The 25070-nt window shown below is 34.3% G+C and overlaps 1 protein-coding gene across 4 annotated transcripts in view; it reads left to right on the top strand.

Annotated features, from left to right (window-relative positions):
- syngap1b (synaptic Ras GTPase activating protein 1b) overlaps positions 1 to 25070 on the top strand; it is a 150442-nt gene that overhangs the window by 87367 nt on the left and 38005 nt on the right. For all 4 annotated transcript variants that reach the window (XM_058746622.1, XM_058746620.1, XM_058746621.1 and 1 more), the window contains exons 5-15: positions 4948 to 5069; positions 9438 to 9591; positions 10955 to 11053; positions 13230 to 13469; positions 14232 to 14567; positions 17101 to 17245; positions 17330 to 17474; positions 18523 to 18759; positions 21266 to 21467; positions 21573 to 21778; positions 24365 to 24578. In XM_058746622.1, coding sequence (XP_058602605.1) covers positions 4948 to 5069; positions 9438 to 9591; positions 10955 to 11053; positions 13230 to 13469; positions 14232 to 14567; positions 17101 to 17245; positions 17330 to 17474; positions 18523 to 18759; positions 21266 to 21467; positions 21573 to 21778; positions 24365 to 24578 — 2100 coding nt within the window. The remainder of the gene's footprint in view (positions 1 to 4947; positions 5070 to 9437; positions 9592 to 10954; positions 11054 to 13229; positions 13470 to 14231; positions 14568 to 17100; positions 17246 to 17329; positions 17475 to 18522; positions 18760 to 21265; positions 21468 to 21572; positions 21779 to 24364; positions 24579 to 25070) is intronic.

Below are 25070 nucleotides of genomic sequence, written 5' to 3'. Positions count from 1 at the left end.
ACCCCTGTCTCCCTCCACCGGCCTCTCCTCTTCACAGTCCCAGAAGAGAATCAGCACCCCTCCGCTCCCCCGTTCCCTCCCGCTCTCCCCGAGCGTCTCTCTGACTCTCCCTCCCTCTGTCCCGCTCTCTCATTGGGCTGCTGGTGAGTGGAAGGTTGTGGGTTCTAATCCAGGGACCGGACCCAGTGTGGCTGCTCTGCCCTCTCTTGAGGTAGGTTATCTAACAGCCGAGCTCGGCTTGTGCTGTGGGTTTGAGCGGCCGGCTCGGAGGTGTTAGACAAACAGTTAGTCACGCAGGAAGCAAACATGTTCATCTGTTCCCTAGCCAATGATTGAGTCATTATGTCTGAGTTCATCAGATTGGACGGCCAATTTCTTTGCGATAAACCAGTGGAGACCTTTTTGTCTGTTTAATAATGTGAAGACTGTTTAGTGTTCAAGTTTTCAGGGATTTGAGTGGCATGGAAACTACTTAAAGGGATAGTTCACCCAAAAATGAAAATTATGTCGTCATTTGCTCACCCTCAAGTTGTTCCAAATCGGTTTGAGTTTCTTTCTTTCTGCTGATCACAAAAGAATGTTGGTAACCAAATAGTTGACGTTAGCCATTGACTTCCATTGCATGTGACAGAATTTTCATTTTTGGGTGAACTGTCTCTTTAAAATTAAAAATAATGAAAATGTACAATTGCAGCTGCAGATTCTGCCAAAAAATAATACAATGTTGTTACTCTGCAATAAACTAGTTTTTATCTTTTTGTCTGTTTAATAATAGAATGAATATGAAGACTTTTATTTAGTGTCCCAGTTTAAAACTAATGCATTTTAGCAGCATGAAAAGTATTCTTTAAACTAAAAATATGAAAATTTACCATTGCAGCTACGGTTTCTGCCAAAGCACTATATGATATTGTTTCTTTTACTCTCTCTCTCTTTAGTGATAAACTAATGTAGACCTTTTTGTCTGTTTAAATTAGGATGAACATGATGACTTTTGTTTAGGTTTAATGTCCCGGTTTAATTTGAATGTTCAGGGATTGGAGTGCCATGAAAAATACTTAAAACTGAAAATAATAAAACTGAAGCATTGCAACCATGGATCAATTATTCAAAAATAATTGGTTTGGACATGATTATCTATAACTGCCCATTTTAAAGAATTAGTGGTTAAAAAATTATATATTACTGCAAAATATTAAAAAATAATATGAAAATGTATTATTTTCAAAGTTGTAATAAAACGTAGATTATTGGAGTATATTTAACCTGAAGTCTTTCCACTCAATTATTTTTTTCATTTAATTCAATGATTCAATTTGTGAGATTTACTAGCAATTTCTGAGTGAAAATTGTTGCAAATTAAATCCTGCACCTTTTTTCAGTGTAGTGAGAAATAAAAGTCATACAAATCAATTCAAAGTATTTTCTTTGAATAAAAAAGTTCATTTCTAATTACTGTTTGGTTGCTTATTGACCCTAGTCAAGAGTCCGTCTGTGTTTCTCTGCCTCTAGATATGACTATTCAATGTTAGTGTATGAGAGTTTTCCCCAATTTTTTCGTGTGCTAGACAAAAATTGTAAAAATAAATACATAATAAAATAATTAAGTTGTCCTATTACTTAGAAATGTAACAGCACAGCTCTATGGCAAGCCGTTTTGACTTTTATTCATTCTCAGAATATGACTTCTTGATATCAACAATTACATTTTCACTAGTTAAAATGTTCATTCTTGATATCAGGAATTAGATTTCCACTAGTAACAATGGTTATTTTTGATATCAGCAATTACATTTCCACTAGTAACAATGTTAAATCTTGATATCAACAATTAGATTTTCACTAGTTAAAATGCTAATTGTTGATATCAAGAATTAAATTGTTGATATCTGTAATTGTATTTTCACTAGTTAAATGTCACCATAGGCTGCCATTCAAAAACAACTGTTGATATCAAGAATTAATTTCTTACTAGTAACAATTTAATTCTTGATATCAGAAATACAATTCTTACTAGTAAAAATGTGTATTCTTGATATCAACAATTTAATTCTTGATATCAACAATTTAATTGTTGATATCAACAATTTAATTCTTGATATCAACAATTTAATTCTTGATATCAACAATTTAATTCTTGATATCAACAATTTAATTTCTGATATCAACAATTAAATTGTTGATATCAACAATTAAATTGTTGATATCAAAATTACCCTCCCAATTCTTGATATCAACAATTAAATTCTTGATATCAGAAATTAAATTGTTGATATCAAGAATTAAATTGTTGATATCAACAATTATATTGTTGATATCAAGAATGTAATTGTTGATATCAAGAATTAAATTGTTGATATCAAGAATAGACATTTTTACTAGTAAGAATTGTATTTCTGATATCAAGTATTAAATTGTTACTAGTAAGAAATTAATTCTTGATATCAACAATTGATTTTGAATGGCAGCCTATGGTGACATTTAACTAGTGAAAATACAATTACAGATATCAACAATTTAATTCTTGATATCAAGAATTTAATTGTTGATATCAAGAATTAGCATTTTAACTAGTGAAAATGTAATTGTTGATATCAAGAATTAACATTGTTACTAGTGGAAATGCAATTGCTGATATCAAAAATAGCCATTGTTACTAGTGGAAATCTAATTCCTGATATCAAGAATGAACATTTTAACTAGTGAAAATTGAATTGTTGATATCAAGAAGTCATATCCTGAGAATGAATAAAAGTTAAAACGGCTTGCCATACAGCTCTCTAACGCAGCACATGAATTGAGGCAGCATTCATTTCTGTCAAACAAACAGTGTAGGACAAGTGCCAAGTTTAAAAAAAAGTGATTGTTCAAGTGTGAGCAATAGTAATATTGATGCTTACCTTAGCATACTACTAATGACTGTATTAACAGTTTGGCCGAAACTCTGGTTGCTGTGGTATGTTTTTGTGAAGAGGATGTCAGCAAATGACTGCGATAATAAATGAGAGGCACGCCAATGTTGTGACACTGCAATACATGTTTTACATGCTTAATTTTTTATTGGTAATCAGAGCTTTATTTGTTTAGGATAAGAAAAGTGCACAAATGCATTTCTTAAAGTCTCTTTTTAATAAATTATTCTCACTTTCATGGAGACACAAGACCACAAAGTGTCTTAATATCAGTCCTTTCTGAAATTAATCTAAATTCTGCTTTAGAAACACAGAGCTCATTTAGGACCGCAGAACTGACTAGATTTGCATTTCCTGAAGGAAATAACAGATCTTGCAAGGCAGCAAAGTTTTGGGTAAGTTTTAGGCTTTAGAACTGCGTAAATGAAATGCTGCTTTCCAAATGGGAGATTTTCAAAATGTAATCTGAAGTTTCTTTGTAAGTTTACAAAAACTAAAAATAGATAGCACACCTTAGGATGAAACCAGGTTGAATGACAGTTTGAGATGGGTGAGTAGTTTGGGCTGAATTTAATTGCGTAAGTTTGATACTAAGGCTTGCTAGTTTAAAATGAGCCCCCCAGCCAAAATGTTTGAGGAATATTCATCAATACACTGCTGCCTTGCAAAAACTATAATTATCAAGGAGGAGAGGAGTTTTCACAGCTTCATCTGCTGTGTCTAAACATTCTTCTGTTGATGGGTTGTGTCTTTTCAGGTTTTATCTGACATTTCACGTCTTATGAAAGCATTACGAACACAGTGAGATCTGATGTTTTTTTACTCTGCCGTGGCGTGAACCTCTTGCCTGCTGTTGCCAGTCTGTTCTTACTGTAGGCGTCAGGAAATATTTATGAAGCAACACTTCCCACTATTGGTTGAGTGTGGATAGTGCAACATTGCTGGAGTGTTTTGCCACCAGCAAATTTTACATCTGCTAATCTAATTTATTTTATAATTATGTATATTATTTATAATAATTATATATATATATATATATATATATATATATATATATATATATATATATATATATATATTCCAATTAAATATATAAAACAATTTTAAACTTTATTCCATTTTGTCTTTTAATATAATAAATATAATAAATGCTTTTTAAAAATATATATTTTTTAAATTATTTTTTCATTAAATGTTTATATTATTATTAATAAAATGATCAATTATTTAAGAAAAGTAACTTTAATACTTATAAATAGATTTTCACACACACACATTTACTTTATAAAATAATTTTTAAACTTTATTCTGTTTTGTCTTTTAATATAATAATAAATATAATAAAGAATTGCTTTTTAATATTTTTCATTAAATGTTATAATACTTTAAAATATTATTAATAAAAATAAGTAATTATTTAAGAAAAGTAACTTTAATACTTATTATAAATAGATTTTCATACACATTTAATTAATAAAATAATTTTTAAACTATTCTGTTTTGTCTTTTAATATAATAAAACATACTAAAGAATTGCTTTGTGAAAACTGTTATAATACTTGATATAATTAATTATAAAATAATCAATTACTTTAAAAAGTAATTTTAATATTTATAATAATATTTAAGTATATATGTATAAATTGTGCATATATAAATACTATATAAATATATAAATACATATAAAAGTTTTATATTTTATATTTTAATCCATTTGTATTGCATTTGCAAAAAAATCTTATAAAAAAATAGTTTATTCCAAAATAGTTTGTTCCATTTTTTGGGTCTATTTTTATTTTTATTTTTTTTGTCATTATCACCAATGCTTGGATAAAGATGAAGCATGTATTTTTTCAATGTTATGAAACTTTAACTGTAAAGTATTTGACACAACTTCCTGCACACTGTATGTTTTAAATGATTAAATGGGTGCAAGTCACTTCATGGGGGCAAATATTGCCTGTGTTTATGTTTTCAATGATCTAACTATGCAATCCAAATGATCCATTCCTTAGATTTGTGTTCCTTTTCTCAGAGTTTCCTCAGTAGAAGACTGAAGGGGTCCATTAAACGGGCCAAGAGTCAGCCCAAACTGGACCGAACCAGCAGCTTCCGCCACATGATCCTCCCTCGTTTCCGCAGCGCCGACCAAGACCGGTACCGTCCTAACTCTTCCTCCCATAACTGCATGCAGAAACAGTGCTGTGTCATGATATTCCACTTCAAAGCCTCTTTGCTGTGAATGAGGATAGTTCACCCAAAAATGAAAATTCTGTCATCATTTGCACACCCTCAAGTTATTCCAAACCTGTATGAGCTTCTGTCTTCTGTTGAACAAAAAAATGATGGTAACCAAACTTGACATCCATAGTATTTCTTTCCATACTATGGAAGTCAGTGGCTACCATTTACTGTTTGGCTACACTCAACCCAGCACTGAGTAAAATATGGACAAACCCAGCGGCTGGGTTAAATGTTTAACCCAACCTTCTGGGTAGTAACCCAAATGCTGGGCCAAAACAACCCAATCGTTGGGTTTGTCCATATTTTACCCAACACTTACCCATCTTTTAGAGTGTACAAACATTCTTCAAAATATCTTCTTTTATGTTCAACATAAGGAATAAAAAGGTTTGGAACAACACGAGGGTGAGTAAAAAATGACAGAATGTTCACTCAGAAATGTGCACGTGTTATTTTCTCCCTTCTGTGAAACACGTAATGAGATCCAAACTGCTCTTTTTCAATGGTTTGTGGTGAATTATACTGTCGAACTCCAAAATAGCACCAGAAAAACCTCATAAAAAGAGTTCAAATGACTAGTGTTACATTATATGGTAGCTTTGTGTGAGAAACACTGAAATTTAAGTCATTATTCACATATAGTCGGATATATATAGAGAGAGAGTGAAGGAGTCGTTTTGTGTTGATACAAGAATTAAAAGATGTCAGATTGGAACAAAATAGAGGTCAGCAAGTCATCATTTTTGGATGAACTGCCCCGTTAAAACACCGGTTTGCACTCCAATTCAATATCTCTCAATCTGGAACGTTCTCTAGTTCCTTATTATCCGTCTTCAAGCATCCCGACAGGTGCTGAGGTGCTCTTGTCATGGTTTATTCATTCATTTATTTATGCTCAGAGCTCTACGCTCACCCACGGTCAGCCTGTGGTCTTCCAGAAAAAGGCAGGTCGTGGTTTTTGAAGTTCCTGCTCAGTTTGGACAGGGAAGCTTTAGTGATGTTTCCTTTTCAAAGAGGGAGTTTTCGCTGCATTGTAGCTTTGAAATGAAGGCCGTGCTGCCGACCATTTGAGTAATTCAAACTGACAACCCCACTTTCATATAATCGTTTGATTCAGCCCTTAACTGGAACGGTAGTGAGCTGGATTGTCGTATGATGCACAAATGGAGTCTAACAGCTGGAGTGACAGCGTGGGGGCAGACTTTCAGCGCCTCAGAGAAAGACTGCGTTTCTTATGCCGTTTCTCGTTTTGGGATGAAATTGTGATATACCGTAATTCACCTGATCTCAAAGAGAACTGATAGTCATGATGATTTAAATATGACACAAATTCGATATGCCAGCAATTATGCGTTGGAATTTGGTGTAGAAAACTCACTAATCTTTTGGATTTGACTGACCTCGTCCTAAAAGCTTGTTTGTGTAGATGTGAATGGGGTACTTCATCATTCCTTCACCCTCATGTCGTTCCAAACCCAAAATGAGGATCTTTGGAAAATGTCCAAGTGGTTCTTTTCCATACAAATAAAAGTTAATGGTGATTTATCCTGTCAGGCTGAATAAAAGATAAAAAGCTCCATAAAAGTGACTCATATGATAGCTTTGTGCAACGAACAGAAAGAAATGTAAGTCTTTGTTCGTCTCAGTTACTAAATAGCTTTCCAAGAAGAATAATCCCACTTTTCTTTCTTGCTGCCTGCTCTTGAGTCTCCTCACCTGCTTAAAAGCCAAACATAAAAGGAGGATAGTTGTGTTAAAAAAGTAAAATCTACAGTGCAAAATAAAACATATTAAATCAAGTGCACCCTGTTGATCAGTTTGACATTTCATTGCAAGAATTTTTTTTTGGATGTTCACTCCTTATTTTGCAATGTAATTTAACAAAATAGAATAATACAAAAAAGAAATAAATGAAAAAATAAATATTTATTTTAAAAATACTATTTCATCGAAATACACTGAAAACCCACAAATAGAAGTATTTTATGCTCACCAATAACATTTTTGAATAAAAATACAGTGATGTGAAATAATATTGTGAAATATTACAAAATGCAATAAATATTACAGAAAATAATTTTTTCTGTTTTAATATATGGTATATAATATAATGTATTATTGTGTTGGCAAAGCTGAATTTTTACACAATCCTTCAGAAATCATTCTAATGATGCTATGCCGATCAAGATTACGCCTTATTATTATCAATAGTAAAAACAGCTGAGCTACTTATTTTTTTTGTGTAAACCGTGATCCTTTTTTAAAGGATTCTTTTATAAATACAAGCTTCAAAAGTATAGCATTTATTTGAAATATACGTAAATCTATTGTAACATTATAAATGTCTGTCACATTTGATCAATGTAATGCATCCTTGCTAAATAAATGTATCATTTTCAAATAAATAAATAAACTATTAATTTTGAAAACTGGTAAAAAGACTGAAATAGTAAATAGTTGTTTTTTTTCTTGTGTTTTTTTCTTTTAAAATAGATAGATAGATAGATAGATATAATAGTGCATGAGACTGCTTTTATGGTACTTGACAGTCCCTGCTTTCCTTGTATGGACAAAAGCTCATTTGGTCATTCTGCCAAACATCTCCTTTTGTGTTCCTCGCAACAGAATAGTCATTTTTCCATCTCTTTCCTGTTGTCCTCTTTGTTACATGCCTGCATCTCAGTCCTTCATTCTGTTTGTCCATCCTTGTCTTTCTCCTTTCAGTTCCCACGGTTTACGTAACATTTTGATTTCCACTGAGAAGTCTCTCGCTGTCTCACTACTCTCACTGTCTCTCTCTCTCTCTCTCTCTCCCCCTCCCTCCTCCACTTGCTCTATCATTTATTTCATTCTGACTCACTCCTTTGGGTCTATTTTTATACCTTCCATCTCTTTCTCTCTCTCTCTCTCCCACACTGTATGTACTTAACGCTGTGAGGCTGAATGTATACATATACAGTGAGTCTCAGAAGACGCAGGGAAAGCAATACATCACTAGTAGGGATCTAACAATTTATCATACTTTTTCTCTTGATATTTATATAATCGTACTTCATGATAAGCTTGTCAATCTTGTCTTCGGCTCTTTCAAGGGTTTGTGGCTGTAAACTGCGAAGTGAGTGTGTTGTGTGTTGTGTGTGTGTGTGTGGGTGGTTGCAGGTACAGAGAGGTAAATGTGTACAGTATGTTGTTATGCTCATATTTGTGCTGAGACCAAGTAGAAATTGTCTGCATGTATGCAAGTAAAACTTTTTTGAACATATTAAGGGTTGAATTCACTAAACTGTACACTAAACACCACGTTTGTGCATGTCATTTTAACTTGCGTCCTATTCACTATTCAACCACAATTCAGCTAAACCACTGAAATCAAATCCACCTTGAGTATTTTAGTCATTAACAAACTCTTATTATTATTTTATTTTAATTTTTTTGTAAATTAAGTTCATTTTAAATGGCTTTAGTACTTTATTCCAAAAATGTTAGTACTCTATTCCAAAAAAAAAAGAAAAAAAAAACCTTTTTGTGATTTCCACCTATGGAAAGCAGACAGAAACAGAATTTTATTGAAAAACAACAATAATTGGCAACTTTTTTGTTAATCAATTTAGCATGTTTTTCATGTCAAATGTGCAACATAGTTTATAAACTAAACTATAAACTAAACCAAACACAGTGTTTGTGCATTTTATTTTAATGAAAAAAACTTTTGTCCTATTCACTTATTACCCACAATCCAGTTTAACCGGATGCAAAAATGCGCTGAAATCAACTCAGCCTTGGGTATTTATGCCATTGTCAGTCTTTTCTTCACAAAACAACACCTTTTTAAAAATTGTGCATATTATAGATGATTTTAACATTATTTTAGCATTATTTTTAACATTAAACTGTTGGACAGAAAGCGGAAACAATTTTTTTTTTTTTGAAAAAGTGATGATAGTGAACATTTTTTATTAATCAAAGTAGAATTTTTCATATATGGATAGGCAGTGTAGTTGAGCTCACTTTCAGCATTTTCATTTTTGAAAATCGCAATGTGCAAATTGTGTTCAGCGCTATTGTGTTCTCCCCAAGTGTTCAATCAATCACTCATGATTTATCTCAGGATTGATGATAGATGCTGATGTCGTTCTCCATAAATCACAGAAAAAGGACTTCTGAAGAAACTTGACTTGTGTAATATCAAATGAAATACTGACCTCATCATGTAGGCGTGTGATGTAAGCTCAACCTGTGAGCGTCTTCTCTCTCAGACCTGCTGTTCTTGCTCCCTCACAGGACTCGTCTGATGCAGAGCTTCAAAGAATCACACTCCCATGAGTCTTTGCTGTCTCCCAGCAGCGCAGCTGAGGCCTTGGATTTGACACTTGATGAAGATGCGATCATCAAGCCTGTTCACTCCAGTATTCTGGGACAGGAGTACTGCTTTGAGGTGATCTACAGCAAACTATATACTTCAGACTCATAAGCTGCATGATCTATCTATCTATCTATCTATATACTACATCTACAATAAAGGTGCTTAAAATGTTCTTCACAGCAATGCCATTGAAGAACCATTTTTGGTTCCACAAAGAACCATTCAGTCAAAGGTTCTTTAAAGAACTCTCTCTTTCTTTTTATAATCTGTAGAACCTTCTTTCACCACAAAGAACCTTTTGCGAAACAGAAATCCATTAGGGCTGGGCGATATATCGAACACAGATCATGCACATCTCGTCAGTAAAGCCGGTTCCGTGATTAGCGGTAAATCTCCATCACCTGTTTTCAAATAGAGCGGCATTTAATACACAGAGTCAGAGTTCACTGACAAGCTACGCAATATTGTGTTCATTATCGCAGATGAATCGCCTTCGATAATGAACACGATATTGTGTAGCTTGTCAGTGAACTACGGCTCTGTGTATTAAATGCGGCTCCATCTGAAGGCAGGTGATGGAGATTTACCGCTAATCACGGAACCGGCTTTACTGATGAGATACGCATGACAATCACAAGCGATCTATCTATCTATCTATCTATCTATCTATCGATCTATCGATCTATCGATCTATCTATCTATCTATCTATCTATCTATCTATCTATCTATCTATCTATCTATCTATCTATCTATCTATCTATCTATCTATCTATCTATCTATCTATCTATCTATCGTTCTATAGTTCTATCGTTCTATGATTCTATCTATCTATCTATCTATCTATCTATCTATCTATCTATCTATCTATCTATCTATCTATCGTTCGTTCTATCGTTCTATGATTCTATCTATCTATCTATCTATCTATCTATCTATCTATCTATCTATCTATCTATCTATCTATCTATCTATCATCTATCTATCTATCTATCTATCTATCTATCTATTTTTCTATCATTCTATCTATTGTTCTATCTATCGTTCCATTATACTATCTCTCTATCCATCCATCCATCCATCCATCCATCCATCCATCTATCGTTCTATAGTTCTATCGTTCTATGATTCTATCTATCTATCCATCTATCCATCTATCTATCGTTCTGTTGTTCTATCTAACATTCTATCTATCGTTCTATCCTTCTATCTATTGCTCTGTCATTCTATGAAATGAAGAACAATGAATGGAATCTATGAATTTTCTGTCAGTTTCACGGTGTGCCACTAGTGGCATAGAAATCACACATTTCATCTTAAATCATCAAATGCATGACTATATTAACTCCGGTGCCCTGTGGAATTTTGTTGCTCTTTCTTATCATTATAATTACGCTGATGGTTGAAATAGTGAATCTCATTATTCCTTTCCTTAGGTGATAACTGCTTCAGGAACAAAGTGTTTTGCCTGTCGGTCGGCTGCGGAGCGAGACAAATGGATAGAGAATCTGCAGAGAGCTGTCAAACCAAACAAAGTGAGTGTAAAGAAGAAAAAGAAAAGAGGAACTCTCTTCTTCCATGACTGCATCAGTCAACTCCAGTTACAACCTTTCCTGTCATTTCCATCTTTACACTCATTTTAGCTTCTTCTGCTATTTGTGGGATTCCTGATTGAACTTGAAAAGGCTTTCTGTGCTGTCCTGCCTTATAATGAAATAAACGCTTTCTTTTTTTAATCTGGTATGCTTAGATAATACTTATCCCAAAGGCCAGTGCAGAATACTGGATTCTCCTGACGTCTCTTGGCTGTGTTTGAATGGGTGGGCTTTAGAAAGAGAGCGCTGTGGATTGACTCGTCCAGATGTTCAGGCAGCAGGAGTTTGGGCTGAATCGCGTTGCGTGGAGAACATGACACAGGCGTCCAAAAATGATCAGCCCGCTCAGTCTTTCAACAGATGCATTGTCAATATCACAATAAACGAGGACAGATCAAGGGTGTTCATTAGTTTGGTTTATTAGCTGATTAGTTGCAGAAGTTTCTGAAGTTATAGAAAAAAGTACAGATGTGCATCACTGATTAGTTCACAGCAAACCACTGAAGCACTCACTGACAAAAAACATGATTTGAACATATGGTGCCATGATAACACCATGATTTTGGACATGTGCCATAGGAATAATGGGGCGCTTCCGTGGTTTCTTTGACATAGTCACAGATGGCGTCACAATTTGTCCACTGACCGTCAAAATTGTAAAGTACAACTGGAATTACAACTAATCAGAATTAATTTGTAACTTTTGGGATTCAGGTTGCGCAGGTTTTTACCAGTCCAACAGAAAACAAAATTGTGTTAATAAGGTACATTGTGAGTTTTGTATGAATGTGTGAAGTCGTCACCATGTGTTCAATAATGTTTTGAAAGATATTCAAAGTTTTAAGGCATTTCATAAACTAGATATCCACAATCAGTACTTTTTATTTGTTAAATATTAAGACAATATTATTATTATGTTAATAATGTAGTGTTAATATAAATAAAGGTAATTTTATATTATTATTATTATTATTATAGGATGGGAGAAATTCAAATCATATATAAATATAAATACTATAAATGTAAATATATTCATAATACACATCCTTTGTTAATTTAATAATAATAATAATAATAATTTCTGTTTATTATTTTAGGATGGATATAAATTCAGATCATATATAAATGTTATAAATCTAAATGTATTTTTTAAATAATACATATGAAGAGTTCATTTGCAAAACGGATAACTCTTCTCAAAATTCTCAAAAATCATGTTTATTCATTGTGCATTCCAATTAATCTCAATGAAACTATATTGTTTTTTTGTTTGTTTTTGACTAGGTTAAAAACAGCTAACTAACACAATAAAACAATAAAAACACGATAACATAATAAAAAACATGATTTTTGAAAAAACGGAGTTATCTGTTTTTGCAAATAAACTCTTCATATATTATTATAAATACAATACAAATATTAATATAATTATATTAACATAAAAGTTACTTTATATTAATAATGATAATAATAATCGTTATAATTACAATAATTGAGTTTGCTAATTTGCTATTTATTGTTTTAGAATGAACAGAATTTTACAGATTTGTTTTCAGCTGTATTTTCTGTACAGCTGTTCAGTGAATTGACATTATTTGAATGTTTTTTCCACACAGTCTGTTACAAATTTACCACTTCTAAACAGCATGTAAAAAGAACGAACTGTGTTTGGTCGGTTTATGTCAGTGTGCCTTTGTATCTTTGAAGAACCTTGGTATATGAATATGGTAATCACTCAGTAACATGGTATATATCAGAATACCATAGTATTACCATCCGAGGCTATTACAGTAGCATGTTAACGTCACTTTAGTTTTTAATGAAAGGACCGGAGCGTTGGAAATCTGTTTTTCAGGGTATATTTAGTGGATCTGTGATTGCCAGTAGAAAGTGGCATCTTGATGGTTCTAATGACTCATCATTCTGTGAGACCATCCAGCACTTTAGACACTAACAGTAGTTCAGATCATTAAATCACTGCAGTCTGTGCTGTCTGTCTGCATGCTTGACGACGACACATTTGAAGATCTGCAAACCCTCTCACCACCCTCACCTGCAGTTTATATGGTGCAAATATGACTGTGTTAGCTTTACCGTCTGTATTTCCCACACTCAGGACAACAGTCGACGCGTCGACAACGTTCTGAAGCTGTGGATCATCGAGGCCCGTGAACTCCCACCCAAAAAGCGCTATTATTGTGAACTGTGCTTGGATGACATGCTTTACGCCCGCACCACCAGCAAACCCCGAACCGATACTGTCTTCTGGGGTGAGCACTTTGAGTTCAACAACCTGCCAGCTGTCCGCAACCTCCGCCTTCACCTTTACAAAGAGACGGACAAGAAAAGACGCAAGGTACACTCTTTTGATAGATACAACTCAAAATTAAGACTTCAAGACTATATGCATGCATATAAAATAAAATAAAATATATTTAAAAATTGACAGATATATTTTATGCTAATATAAATGTCATTATATATAATAAAAATGTATAGTAGCATATAGCAATATAATATTAATAGTATTTTTTATTTATTCATTTCTGAATTTAAAAGTTAACAGATAGAATATACAAATATATCATATATAATTTTTCAGAACACACACACACATTTGTATATTCATTGTATGTGTATAATTTATACATTATTATATTTTAAATAATTATTATATATTAATAGTATATATTGTTTATAAATGAATTATTATTTAAAAATATTATTATGCTAATATAAATGTACATTAATATACATTATGTATGTGTGTATATATATATATATATATATATATATATATAATATTTTACAACATATACAGTGTGTGTATGTGTGTATATATATATATATATATAAACAGTATTTTTAATTATATTTAATATTATTTATAAATTAATAATTATTTAAAAAATTAAAGTGTGTGTATATAAAAATATGTTATGATGATAGAAATGACTCCTATAGACTCAAAAAAAATGTTTTGTTTATTATTCAAATAAGTGAAAAACTGATAGCAAATAATGCTTCAAGGCAATTGCCATTTAAAATGATGAAAAGATGAGCCTTTGATATGGTGAATGATCATAATTTGTTTCATCAATTTTCTTGATCATAACAGGAGAAGAGCACATACCTGGGCTTGGTCAGCATTCCCATTTCCAGCATCACTGGTCGTCAGTTTGTGGAGCAATGGTACCCCGTCATTCAGCCCAGCGCCCTGGCCAAGGGTGGCGGTGTTGGAGGGGGCAAAATCATCAACGCCTCCCTGCGGCTTAAGTCGCGCTTTCAGACCATGAGCATCCTGCCTATGGAGCTGTATAAAGAGTTTGCAGAGTATGTGACCAACAACTACCGAACGCTGTGCGCCGTTCTGGAGCCGCTGCTGAGTGTCAAGAGCAAAGAGGAAGTGGCCTGTGCTCTGGTGCACATCCTGCAGAGCACAGGGAAGGCCAAGGTACCACTTTGTTTGAATAATGTTTGTTTGCATGTAGGCTGTTTAGTATGTTCCAAAACCTAGTGTGCTGCCTAATCAGACAGCGTTTTATGACCTCATATATGTGCTCCTGACATAAATTTGGCAACAAAATTTTGTGACAAAGAGAATCCCAGAATGTACTGTGCCAAACTGAGTTAAAGTAAATCCAATAGTTGATGGATGAGATGAGAGAAATAGGTATATATACTTTGAAAAGTTATTTTCAGCTACCAATTAGCTTAAATGTAAAACATTTTGCCATGTTTAATTCCATAAATCAAAAACAAAATTAACAGCAGACTGCTAGTGACCTGCTAATGTTTGATTTAATTGTGAAAATTATTGAAAAAATAAACTATAGAATAAAATTTTATAATTTACATAATGTGTTTATACAGTGGGGGAAAAAATTATTTGCTCCTAATCTCAGCTTGTTACCTGTATAAAAGACCTGTCCACAGAAGCAATTAATCAGTCAGATTCCAAACTCTCCACCATGGCCAAGACCAAAGAGCTGTCCAAGGATGTCCAAGATTGCAGACCTACACAAGGCTGGAATGGGCTACAAGACCATCGCCAAGCAGCTTGATGAGAAGGTGACAACAGTCGGTGTGATTATTTGCAAATGGAAGAAACACAAAATATCTGTCAATCTCCCTCGGACTGGGGCTCCATGCAAGATCTCACCTCGTGGAGTTTCAATGATCATGAGAACGGTGAGGAATCAGCCCAGAACTACACGGGAGGATCTTGTCAATGATCTCAAGGCAGCTGAGACCATAGTCACCAAGAAAACAACTGGTAACACGCTATACCGTGAAGGACTGAAATCCTGCAGCGCCCGCAAGGTCCCCCTGCTCAAGAAAGCACATGTACAGCCCGTCTGAAGCTTGCCAATGATTCAGAGGAGAACTGGGTGAAAGTGTTGTGGTCAGATGAGACCAGAATCAAGCTCTTTGTCATCAACTCAACTCGCCGTGTTTGGAGGAGGAGGAATGCTGCCTTTGACCCCAAGAACACCATCCTCACCGTCAAACATGGAGGTGGAAACATTATGCTCTGGGGGTGTTTTTCTGCTAAGGGCACAGGACAACTGCACCGCATCAAAGGGACGATGGACGGGGCCATGTTCCATCAGGGCCAGGGTATTGAAGCCAGCCAGGGCATTGAAAATGGGTCGTGGATGGGTATTCCAGCATGACAATGACCCAAAACACACGGCCAAGGCAACAAAGGAGTGGCTCAAGAAGCAGCACATTAAGGTCCTGGAGTGGCCTAGCCAGTCTCCAGACCTTAATCCTATAGAAAATCTGTGGAGGGAGCTGAAGGTTCGAGTTGCCAAACGTCAGCCTCGCAAAGAGATGTGGGATAAAATCCCTCCTGAGATGTGTGCAAACCTGGTGGCCAACTACAAGAAACGTCTGACCTCTGTGATTACCAACCAGAGTTTTGCCACCAAGTACTAATCATGGTTTGCAAAGGGGTCAAATACTTATTTGACTCAATAAAATGCAAATCAATTCATAACTTTTTTGAAATGCGTTTTTCTGGATTTTTTTGTTGTTATTCTGTCTCTCACTGTTCAAATAAAACTACCATTAAAATTATAGACTGATAATTTCTTTGTCAGTGAGCAAACGTACAAAATCAGCAGGGGATCAAATAATCCCCCCACTGTATGTTGTGTAATTTTGTAATGTAATGTTGTGTTTGCATTTTGCAGAATCAAAATGTGTGTGCAACATTATACCATATTTAAATCCATTAAATCAGAGAAAATGCAGAAAAAAAAATCAGCAGAATTAATGTGGACCTGCTAATATTTCATTTAATACTGAAAACTACTGGACAGCTAGTGTAATCTAATTAAAAATAGACTGTTTTATCTAATATTTGGGTATATGTATTATGCATGTTAGTTCAAACATCAAACTCTCCGTGTGAGTATTATTTGTGTGGCACACAGTATTATTTATATATTATTATAGTATTTATTCATATTTTGAATAATAACTTTTTATATATTTATATTATATATATATATATATATATATATATATATATATATATTATTAATTTATGTATTTTTGTCAATTGTATTATTTCTTTTATAAATATTAACAAATATTTTTATATTTTTTATTTTATTTTTAGTTTTTTTTATTTATGCTATGTGTTTTTGTCAATCTTATTTTTTTAATATAAATATTAAAATGCATATTTTTCTTGGTTATAGTTTTAGCAATTTCAGTACTTCAACTTTGGAAAGTTTGTAGTTTAATAGTTATCTTATTTCACTTGGTTGCTAAGGCAACATGTCTAATTTTTTGTTTCAGTTTTAAGTTTTTTATCTACTACTCATATTTTATTTCAACTTCATTTCAATTACCAAAGCAATTTTAAATAGTTTTAGTTTTTGTCGACAGTAGACAACAAGGCATCTCACTATGTTTAATGAAATGTAGGTAATTGTGAAGTGATTACTGATGTCTCTTCTTTTGCTCTGTACCAGGATTTTCTTTCAGACATGGCGATGTGTGAGGTGGACCGATTTATCGATCGAGAGCACCTGATCTTCAGAGAGAACACCCTGGCCACCAAAGCCATAGAAGAGTACCTCAAACTGATCGGACATAAGTACCTCAAAGATGTTTTAGGTGAGACTTCCTCAGATTGTTTGAAGAGTTGTTGTGGTTTCAGCTGCTGTATGTTCACACGTTAATGGTCTCATCTGGATTCAGGTGATTTTATCCGCGCGCTGTATGAGTCAGAGGAGAACTGTGAAGTCGACCCAATGAGGACTCCACCTTCTGTGCTGCCCGAACATCAAGCCAACCTCCGGATGTGCTGTGAGCTCGCACTCTGCAAAATCGTCAACTCTCATTGGTTAGTTACAGAGCTGACATGGACCATCCTTTCATGGGCCGTTCACACCGTCTGGAAATGTTTTTAAAACCATGTGCCATCCGTAAAACTCTTGTCTGAAAATGCTGAAAAACTGCAAGATGTACTGCAGTAATCAAATACATGACTGCAGCACATTTACGTAAATAAATAAATAAAAACAGCATGAATGGTCCCTTACTGTTTTTTTCCTGTTAAAAGTTAAAGTCTTCCTATTCACAATCTCTGTAAATGTTTTTCAATGGGTAGTTTAAAGATTGTAGCATAAAATTTATGATTTATGCTACTTTTTAAAAAAGTTTTTACTGTTTTTGAAAGATGTCTCTTATGCTCACCAAGGCTGCATTTATTTGATCAAAAACACAGGAAAAACAGTAATATTATGAAATATTATTAGAATTTAAAACAACAGTTTTCTATTTGAATATATTTTAAAATGTAATTTATTCCTGTGATGCAAAGTTGAATTTTCAGCAGCCATTGTTATAGTCTTCAGTCACATGGCCCTTCACAAATCATTCTAATAGGCTGATTTGCTGCTCAAGAAAGATTTATTACTATTATTATCACTGAAATAAAGTTGTGCTGCTTAATATTTTTGTTATACACTACCAGTAAAAGTTTTATGTAAATAAAATTAAAAAACACTTTTGCTCCCCAAGGTATGGTATTAAATTGATATATGTTTTAATATAAATGATAATTATACAAAATATTTATATTTCAAATAAATGTTGTTCTTTTGAACTTTATTCTTCTGAATAAATAAATAAATGTATGTAGACAAAACAACTTTTTAATGATAGCTATGATTGAAGATCTTCTTAAAGATCTTTCTTAAGATTGCATGATGAAATTTATATGAAATATTGAGAAAACTAATTGATAACAATTCACATTATCCCTCTTTATGAATTTTCAGCCTTTTTTTATTATAATATCTTGTACATGAAGGGGCAGTAAAAAATATGGTATTGCACCAACTGCTTAAATCTAAATGGAAATAATCTGTATTATTTGTTTCTCCCAGTGCGTTTCCAAGAGAACTGAAAGAGGTGTTTGCATCCTGGCGTGTTCGATGTGCTGAGAGGGGAAGAGAGGACATTGCAGATCGACTGATCAGTGGTTCCCTCTTCCTGCGCTTCCTGTGTCCAGCCGTCATGTCGCCATCCTTATTCAACCTCACGCAGGAGTACCCCGATGAGCAGACTTCACGCACACTCACCCTCATAGCCAAAGTTGTGCAGAACCTTGCAAACTTCTCAAAGTCAGTAGACACTTCTCTAAGGTCTTCTAACTTAATTAGCATGTCATCATTTTCTGCTGTATTATGAGAGTACAGTAACTTGCATTCATGCTGGTCTTTTCAGCAGGGTAACCGTTCTGATTGGGGATGCATGATACATTTGGATCATATTGCTTATCAAATGAAATGAAATTAAATTTAATTTAATTTTCCACATTAGATATTCAATTTTGTATTTTAATTTTCCTCATTCTGATTTGAAATGCATGATGTTTTGGGGTCCGTGTACGTTGCGTTCATTCGTTTTTTGATTAAATATTGAAAATAGAAACATGAGAACACGGCACCATTTTACATTTTTCGTTTTGTCAAAAAAATGAAAAAACAAGAAATCGCCTTGATTTGCCGTTTTTACATTCAGGGGTTGAAAATGGATAAACAGCTCGAATGTTCGATTTTCACGTGTCGGAGGGAATGAAACGCCCCATTTCACTGATTGGTCAAGCAAAAATGAAGCGGTGCCGTCATCATGTCGTCTTCAGTACTGTGTAACAGAAGACGAGTCCTCCGCTGTTAAAGTGTTTATTGCAACTCCTGCATGTCATCTCTCTCATCAAACAACCAGACTAAGAAATGAACGGGTTTACTTCTGTAGGCATAAACTCTATATGGCAATTATTAGGTGCTTATTGCAGAAATATGTATGTAGCTCGGATCTGCAGCTACATTACCCTTTAGTCTATTTCTTTGGCGCACATTTTATTTAGCTGTCCAGTTATCAAAATCTGTGTGGCAAGGCTGTGTGACGACTGGACAACACTGGACGAATGCATTTACTTTATAGTGAGCGCAGAGCAGTATTGATTTTAGTAACTTTTATTTTAGACAGTACAGTTTCATTAATAATGAGTATAAATTGATTTAATTTTAGACTTAAAACACAGGCGTTTCGTTCTTGAATGAATCCGAGTCTTTGAATGAATCGTTTGAGTGAGTGGTTCAATGACCCATTTGCTTTGCTCCTGAAAATTGCTCCTTTCAAAATGCTGATTTTTTTGAACCACTCACTCAAACGATTCATTCAAAGACTCGGATTCATTCAAGAACGAAACGCCTGTGTTTTAAGTCAAATAAAACAGACTGTTTTGTGTCTAAAATTAAATCAATTTATACTCATTATTAATGAAACTGTACTGTCTAAAATAAAAGTTACTAAAATCAATACTGCTCTGCGCTTCACTATAAAGTAAATGCATTCGTCCAGTGTTGTCCAGTGCGTCACACAGCCTTGCCACACAGATTTTGATAACTGGACAGCTAAATAAAATGTGCGGTGCGCCAAAGAAATAGACTAAAAGGGTAATGTAGCTGCAGATCCGAGCTACATACATATTTCTGCAATAAGCACCTAATAATTGCCATATAGAGTTTATGCCTACACAGAAGTAAACCCCGTTCATTTCTTAGTCTGGTTGTTTGATGAGAGAGAGATGACATGCAGGAGTTGCAATAAACACTTTAACAGCGGAGGACTCGTCTTCTGTTACACAGTACTGAAGACGACATGATGACGGCACCGCTTCATTTTTGCTTGACCAATCAGTGAAATGGGGCGTTTCATTCCCTCCGACACGTGAAAATCGAACATTCGAGCTGTTTATCCATTTTCTACCCCTGAATGTAAAAACGGCAAATCAAGGCGATTTCTTGTTTTTTCATTTTTTTGACAAAATGAAAATGGTGCCGTGTTCTCATGTTTCTATTTTCAATATTTAATCAAAAAACGAATGAACGCAACGTACACGGACCGTACACGGACCTTTTGGTACCATTTTATTTGATTATTTCTGTATTTTATTTAGTTTTATTTTTCCCTCATTGGATATTTATTTTGTACATTCTCATTTTCCCCATTCTGTTTTGAGATGCATAATATAATGGAACCAAACTAGTTGTCAACAGATTTTTTTTAATTTTATTTTAATATTTTTAATTGGTCATTCTAATTTTCCCTATTTTTTATGTTTGGATTATATTTGATATTAAATTATATTTGATTTAATTCGTTTAATGTGATAGATTTAAAATAAATGACTTTAGTTTTTTGGTGTTTTATTTATAATTTATTTAGACAAATAAATATCATGGTTACCGTAACAGCCAAAATTTAAATATCTTTGCATCCCTAATTGTGGTCATGATATTTGTGCTTTAAATGTTATTCTTCCATCCAAAGCAACATATTAAACACTTAAATCTGGGACTGTCATCTTAACTTTAAGTGTGCTCAAGGACAAGATTGTGATGGGGATCTCTTTACCCCCATAATTTAACCCAATTTTATGGGTTAAATTATGACATTTGGGCTCTCAGCCCAGATCGTTAACCACTGAGCTATAACAAACTGTGCAGCCGTTACTGATGATGAACATAATGATCATTCACATTATCATCATTATCATTGTCTTAACATTCAAAGCTGAGCATATAAACCCCGTGTCCTTACCGATTCCTCACTGTGTTACAGGTTTGGCAATAAGGAGGAATACATGTGCTTTATGAATGAGTTTTTAGAGATGGAGTGGGGCTCCATGCAGCAGTTCCTGTACGAGATCTCCAATCTCGACAGTGTGAGCAACGCAGTTGCTTTTGAGGGCTACATCGACTTGGGAAGGGAGCTCTCGATCCTCCACAGTCTTTTGTGGGAAGTCATGGCACAACTAAGCAAGGTAGATGCTGTTTGATAATCTAGATAAGGCTGACTGTGATTGTGTACTTACGTTTGCGATCGGTCATCAGTTTGGTCTCCTCTGTATGTTTTTACCGTGCCAAAGGATGCTATCATCAAACTCGGACCATTGCCCCGACTTCTGAATGACATCAGCATGGCCCTTCGTAACCCTCACCTCCAGCGACAGCCCAGTCATCAGACGGACAGACCGCCTCCAGAGAGACAGACAGACAGGCTGCTCTCCAGGCCCAGCTTCAACAGGGGTGTCTCGTCTGAGTTCCAGAACCTCATGATGAGGGACCTCAACAGGTATGCTATGTGTCACCTCTGCAGGAACTACTTTCCAAATCCTAGTGAGCTGCCTACTTAAGCCACTTTCCACCGAAATTACCTGGAACAATTTGTCCCAGGAACTTTTTTTCCCCCAGACCTGTTGCTGTCTGCGTTTCCATCGTGGTCTAAAGTACCGAGAAGATTAGGCAAATTGTCTGGTGACGTAGGTCTGCGTGTGTTTCTCAATACCAAGTACGCAAATTTCGGAATTTCAGTAATTCTGCAAAGAGCAGCTTGATAATACTTAATAATATCAGTCAGCTCGCCTTGGCTACTGCAATTTTCCTCATTGTATTTACAATAAGACGAAATATGATGTCAAACACCACTGCCTCTTTTCGAATTACATCTTATGTTTAACCACTACAGAGACATTAGTGCCAGCGGCAAATGTCAGAAGGACTAGCCGAGTTGAGGCTGCTCTCGTCGGGATACTTGAGCACTGAGCGCCCACTGATCGCGTGGATCTCACGTCTCCGAAATCGGCAAAGCACATTTTCAAATAGGCGCTGTCTTTATAAATAAACCGCAGATTTGAGTTTTAAAGTGCCCCTATTGTGGATTTTTGAAAATTACCTTTCATGCAGTGTGTAACACAGCTCTAAGTGAATGAAAACATCCTGCAAAGTTTTAAATCTGAAAGTGCACCGTGTATAAAGTTATTGTCTCTCAAAAGAAAGAGTCAACTCTGAATCATTGAAACGAGTTGTTTTTAAAATGAATCTTAAGCAGTTTCATGCATATTGCCCGCCCACTTTTGCCACTATTTGCCACTAGATGCCGCTTTTGGGGCGTTAAAAATAGCCGTTTCCTCAGTAACGGCTGTACACAAATCAGCACTGCTCAAAATCACAAACACTGCTTTAAATGAAATCGACCAATCGGACCAATCACCGCAGATTAGCGTCACGCAAAGGAGGGGTTTGGAAAAATTAATCATTGAGTGAATCGTTTGGGAGTCGTTGAGCAAATAAGGTAAAAATAAATGCATATTATAAGAAAATGAAAGTGTTTTTTGACCTTGCATGCATGTCAACCTGTTGTTGGGGACGCCCAAAACCAAAAAAAGAACCTTTCATAACCCATAATAGGGGTACTTTAAACAACTACATTCTTGCCTCAAATACTTTTAAAACTACATTTCATGACACAATAACAGTAATATTTAAAAATATATATATATGTGAATATGGTGGTTGAAATACAATGCTGCGTGAACTCATCCAATCAGCATGCTCAGTGCCCAAGTCCCGCCCCCGATAGTTCCGGATCTTTGAAATAGTACTACCTTGCAAGCAGGGACTTTCTTGGGGGCAAATTTTTACCCGGAACTTTCTTTAGATCCTGGTTCCTGCAGTGGAAACACACCGAGTACCGGCCCAAAGTCCCTATATCCTGGGGAAAGTTCCTGCGGTGGAAACGGGGCTTTAGTCTGTATTTTTAGGCACCTTAGACAAACTTGAATCGAGGTGCAATGGGTGCTAAAAAAAAAAAAAAAAAAAGGTGCAGAATTGAGTTTTTTTTTGTTGTTTTTTTACTATTTCATTCTACTTTCTATTTTAAACCATTTTATTCTATTTTATAGAGACTATTTTAATCATTAATTTTGGTTTTTGGACAGTAACTATATAAAAGGCAATTATTTAATTTAGGAAACATGTTTTTTTATAATATCACATTTGTATTATATTTTATATAAAATCTTTAAACACAGTATAAAAACACATTTAAAATACAATGTTTACATATTATAAAATAATGTAAAATAATGTATTTAAAAAATGGGTAAGAGTACAAATATTATCTTATATAAATACATTTTATTTTATTTTATTTTAAAATCTTTTATCACACAGTATAAAAACACATTTAAAATACAATGTATACATATTATAAAATACAATAAAATAATGTAGACTATTGTATTTTTAAAAATGGGTAAGAGTAGAAATATTATTTTATATAAATACGTTTTGTTTTGTTTTGTTTTCCAAATATTCAATTGTGCATTCTCATTTTTATGCGAAGTATTCAGTATAACATTTAGATTTTTTTCCTGTCACTTAAAATGAATCTTGAAAAAAGACTGATAATTGAATATCATTGTTAAATATAATCTTTATAAAATATTAAAATTAATATTATTTTCACACTGGAATTGAATTTAATCTAAATTGTTATGCTTCAACGAAAGCAGGGCTATTATTGTTAACTAAAATTAAAACCTTTTTTTTTTTTTTTACTTAAATCGAATTACTGAAATCGAATAATATACCTTATTTTATTTCAGATAATTGTCAGCATTACATGTCAGCATTACAGAAAATATTTTTAAAAATATAATTTACTTTAATATTATATCAATGATACTTAAATAAAAAGTTTATTTTATTTATTAATAAAATAAATAAATAATTGACTAAAAATTAAATATAATTAAAACATCATTTGGCTCGCTAGGTTTTGGAACTGAGCTTAAGTGAATGTCTTAAGGAATATTGCTAGTAGAGGAAATGAATGTGGGTATGATTTTCCATGTTAACTTTCTCATATCTCACATAGTTCAGTCGAGATCACTCGCCTGCCTTCTCCAACCTCTGCCATGTCCAGTGGTGGCGCCCCTCCGTCCCGGCCCGGAATGGCGGGGTTTGCGGACCGCGATCATCCTCACCGAGCCTCATCTAAAGAAGTTTTCTATGTCGCCCGTCCCCCATTGGCCCGCTCCAGTCCAGCGTACTGTACTAGCAGTTCTGATATTACTGATCCAGACCCAAAGGTAAGTCCCATAGAACAGTGCTTCTGATAGGGTGGGGGGTGCCCCTTTCATTTAGAAATCTTTCATGACTATGGTCAGTGCTGTCTGGTCCGAATTGTCATGTGAATAACAGCTCGCTCCCTAGCACAAGTTTCACCAGATTTTCTGAGGGTTCGCTTTGTTCCTGTGGGAGAAGGAAGTGCCACTGACCTGCTTACTGCAGAGTCAAATACCATCCAAGCATGGAAAGAGGGCTACGAGATGATGTGGGTGCAGTCAATACTTACGATAGAGATTCTTTACCTTAATCTTGCATCACCATTTGGGATTCAGGGTCCTGACATAAAATCAATAGTTCACCCAAAAATTTAAATTCTGTGACTATTTACTGCAAAATTGCATCACATGCATTTTTTTGTAGTGATCAATGCTGTTGAAAAAGCACTTTAAAGGTAGTCCATATTATTAGTGCACTATTTTCCAAGTCTTCTTAAAATTTACAATTTAACAGAT

This window comes from Onychostoma macrolepis, chromosome 16 (genome assembly GCF_012432095.1).
Source record: "Onychostoma macrolepis isolate SWU-2019 chromosome 16, ASM1243209v1, whole genome shotgun sequence".
Taxonomy (NCBI): domain Eukaryota; kingdom Metazoa; phylum Chordata; class Actinopteri; order Cypriniformes; family Cyprinidae; genus Onychostoma; species Onychostoma macrolepis.
This window is presented reverse-complemented; position numbering and strand designations above follow the sequence as displayed.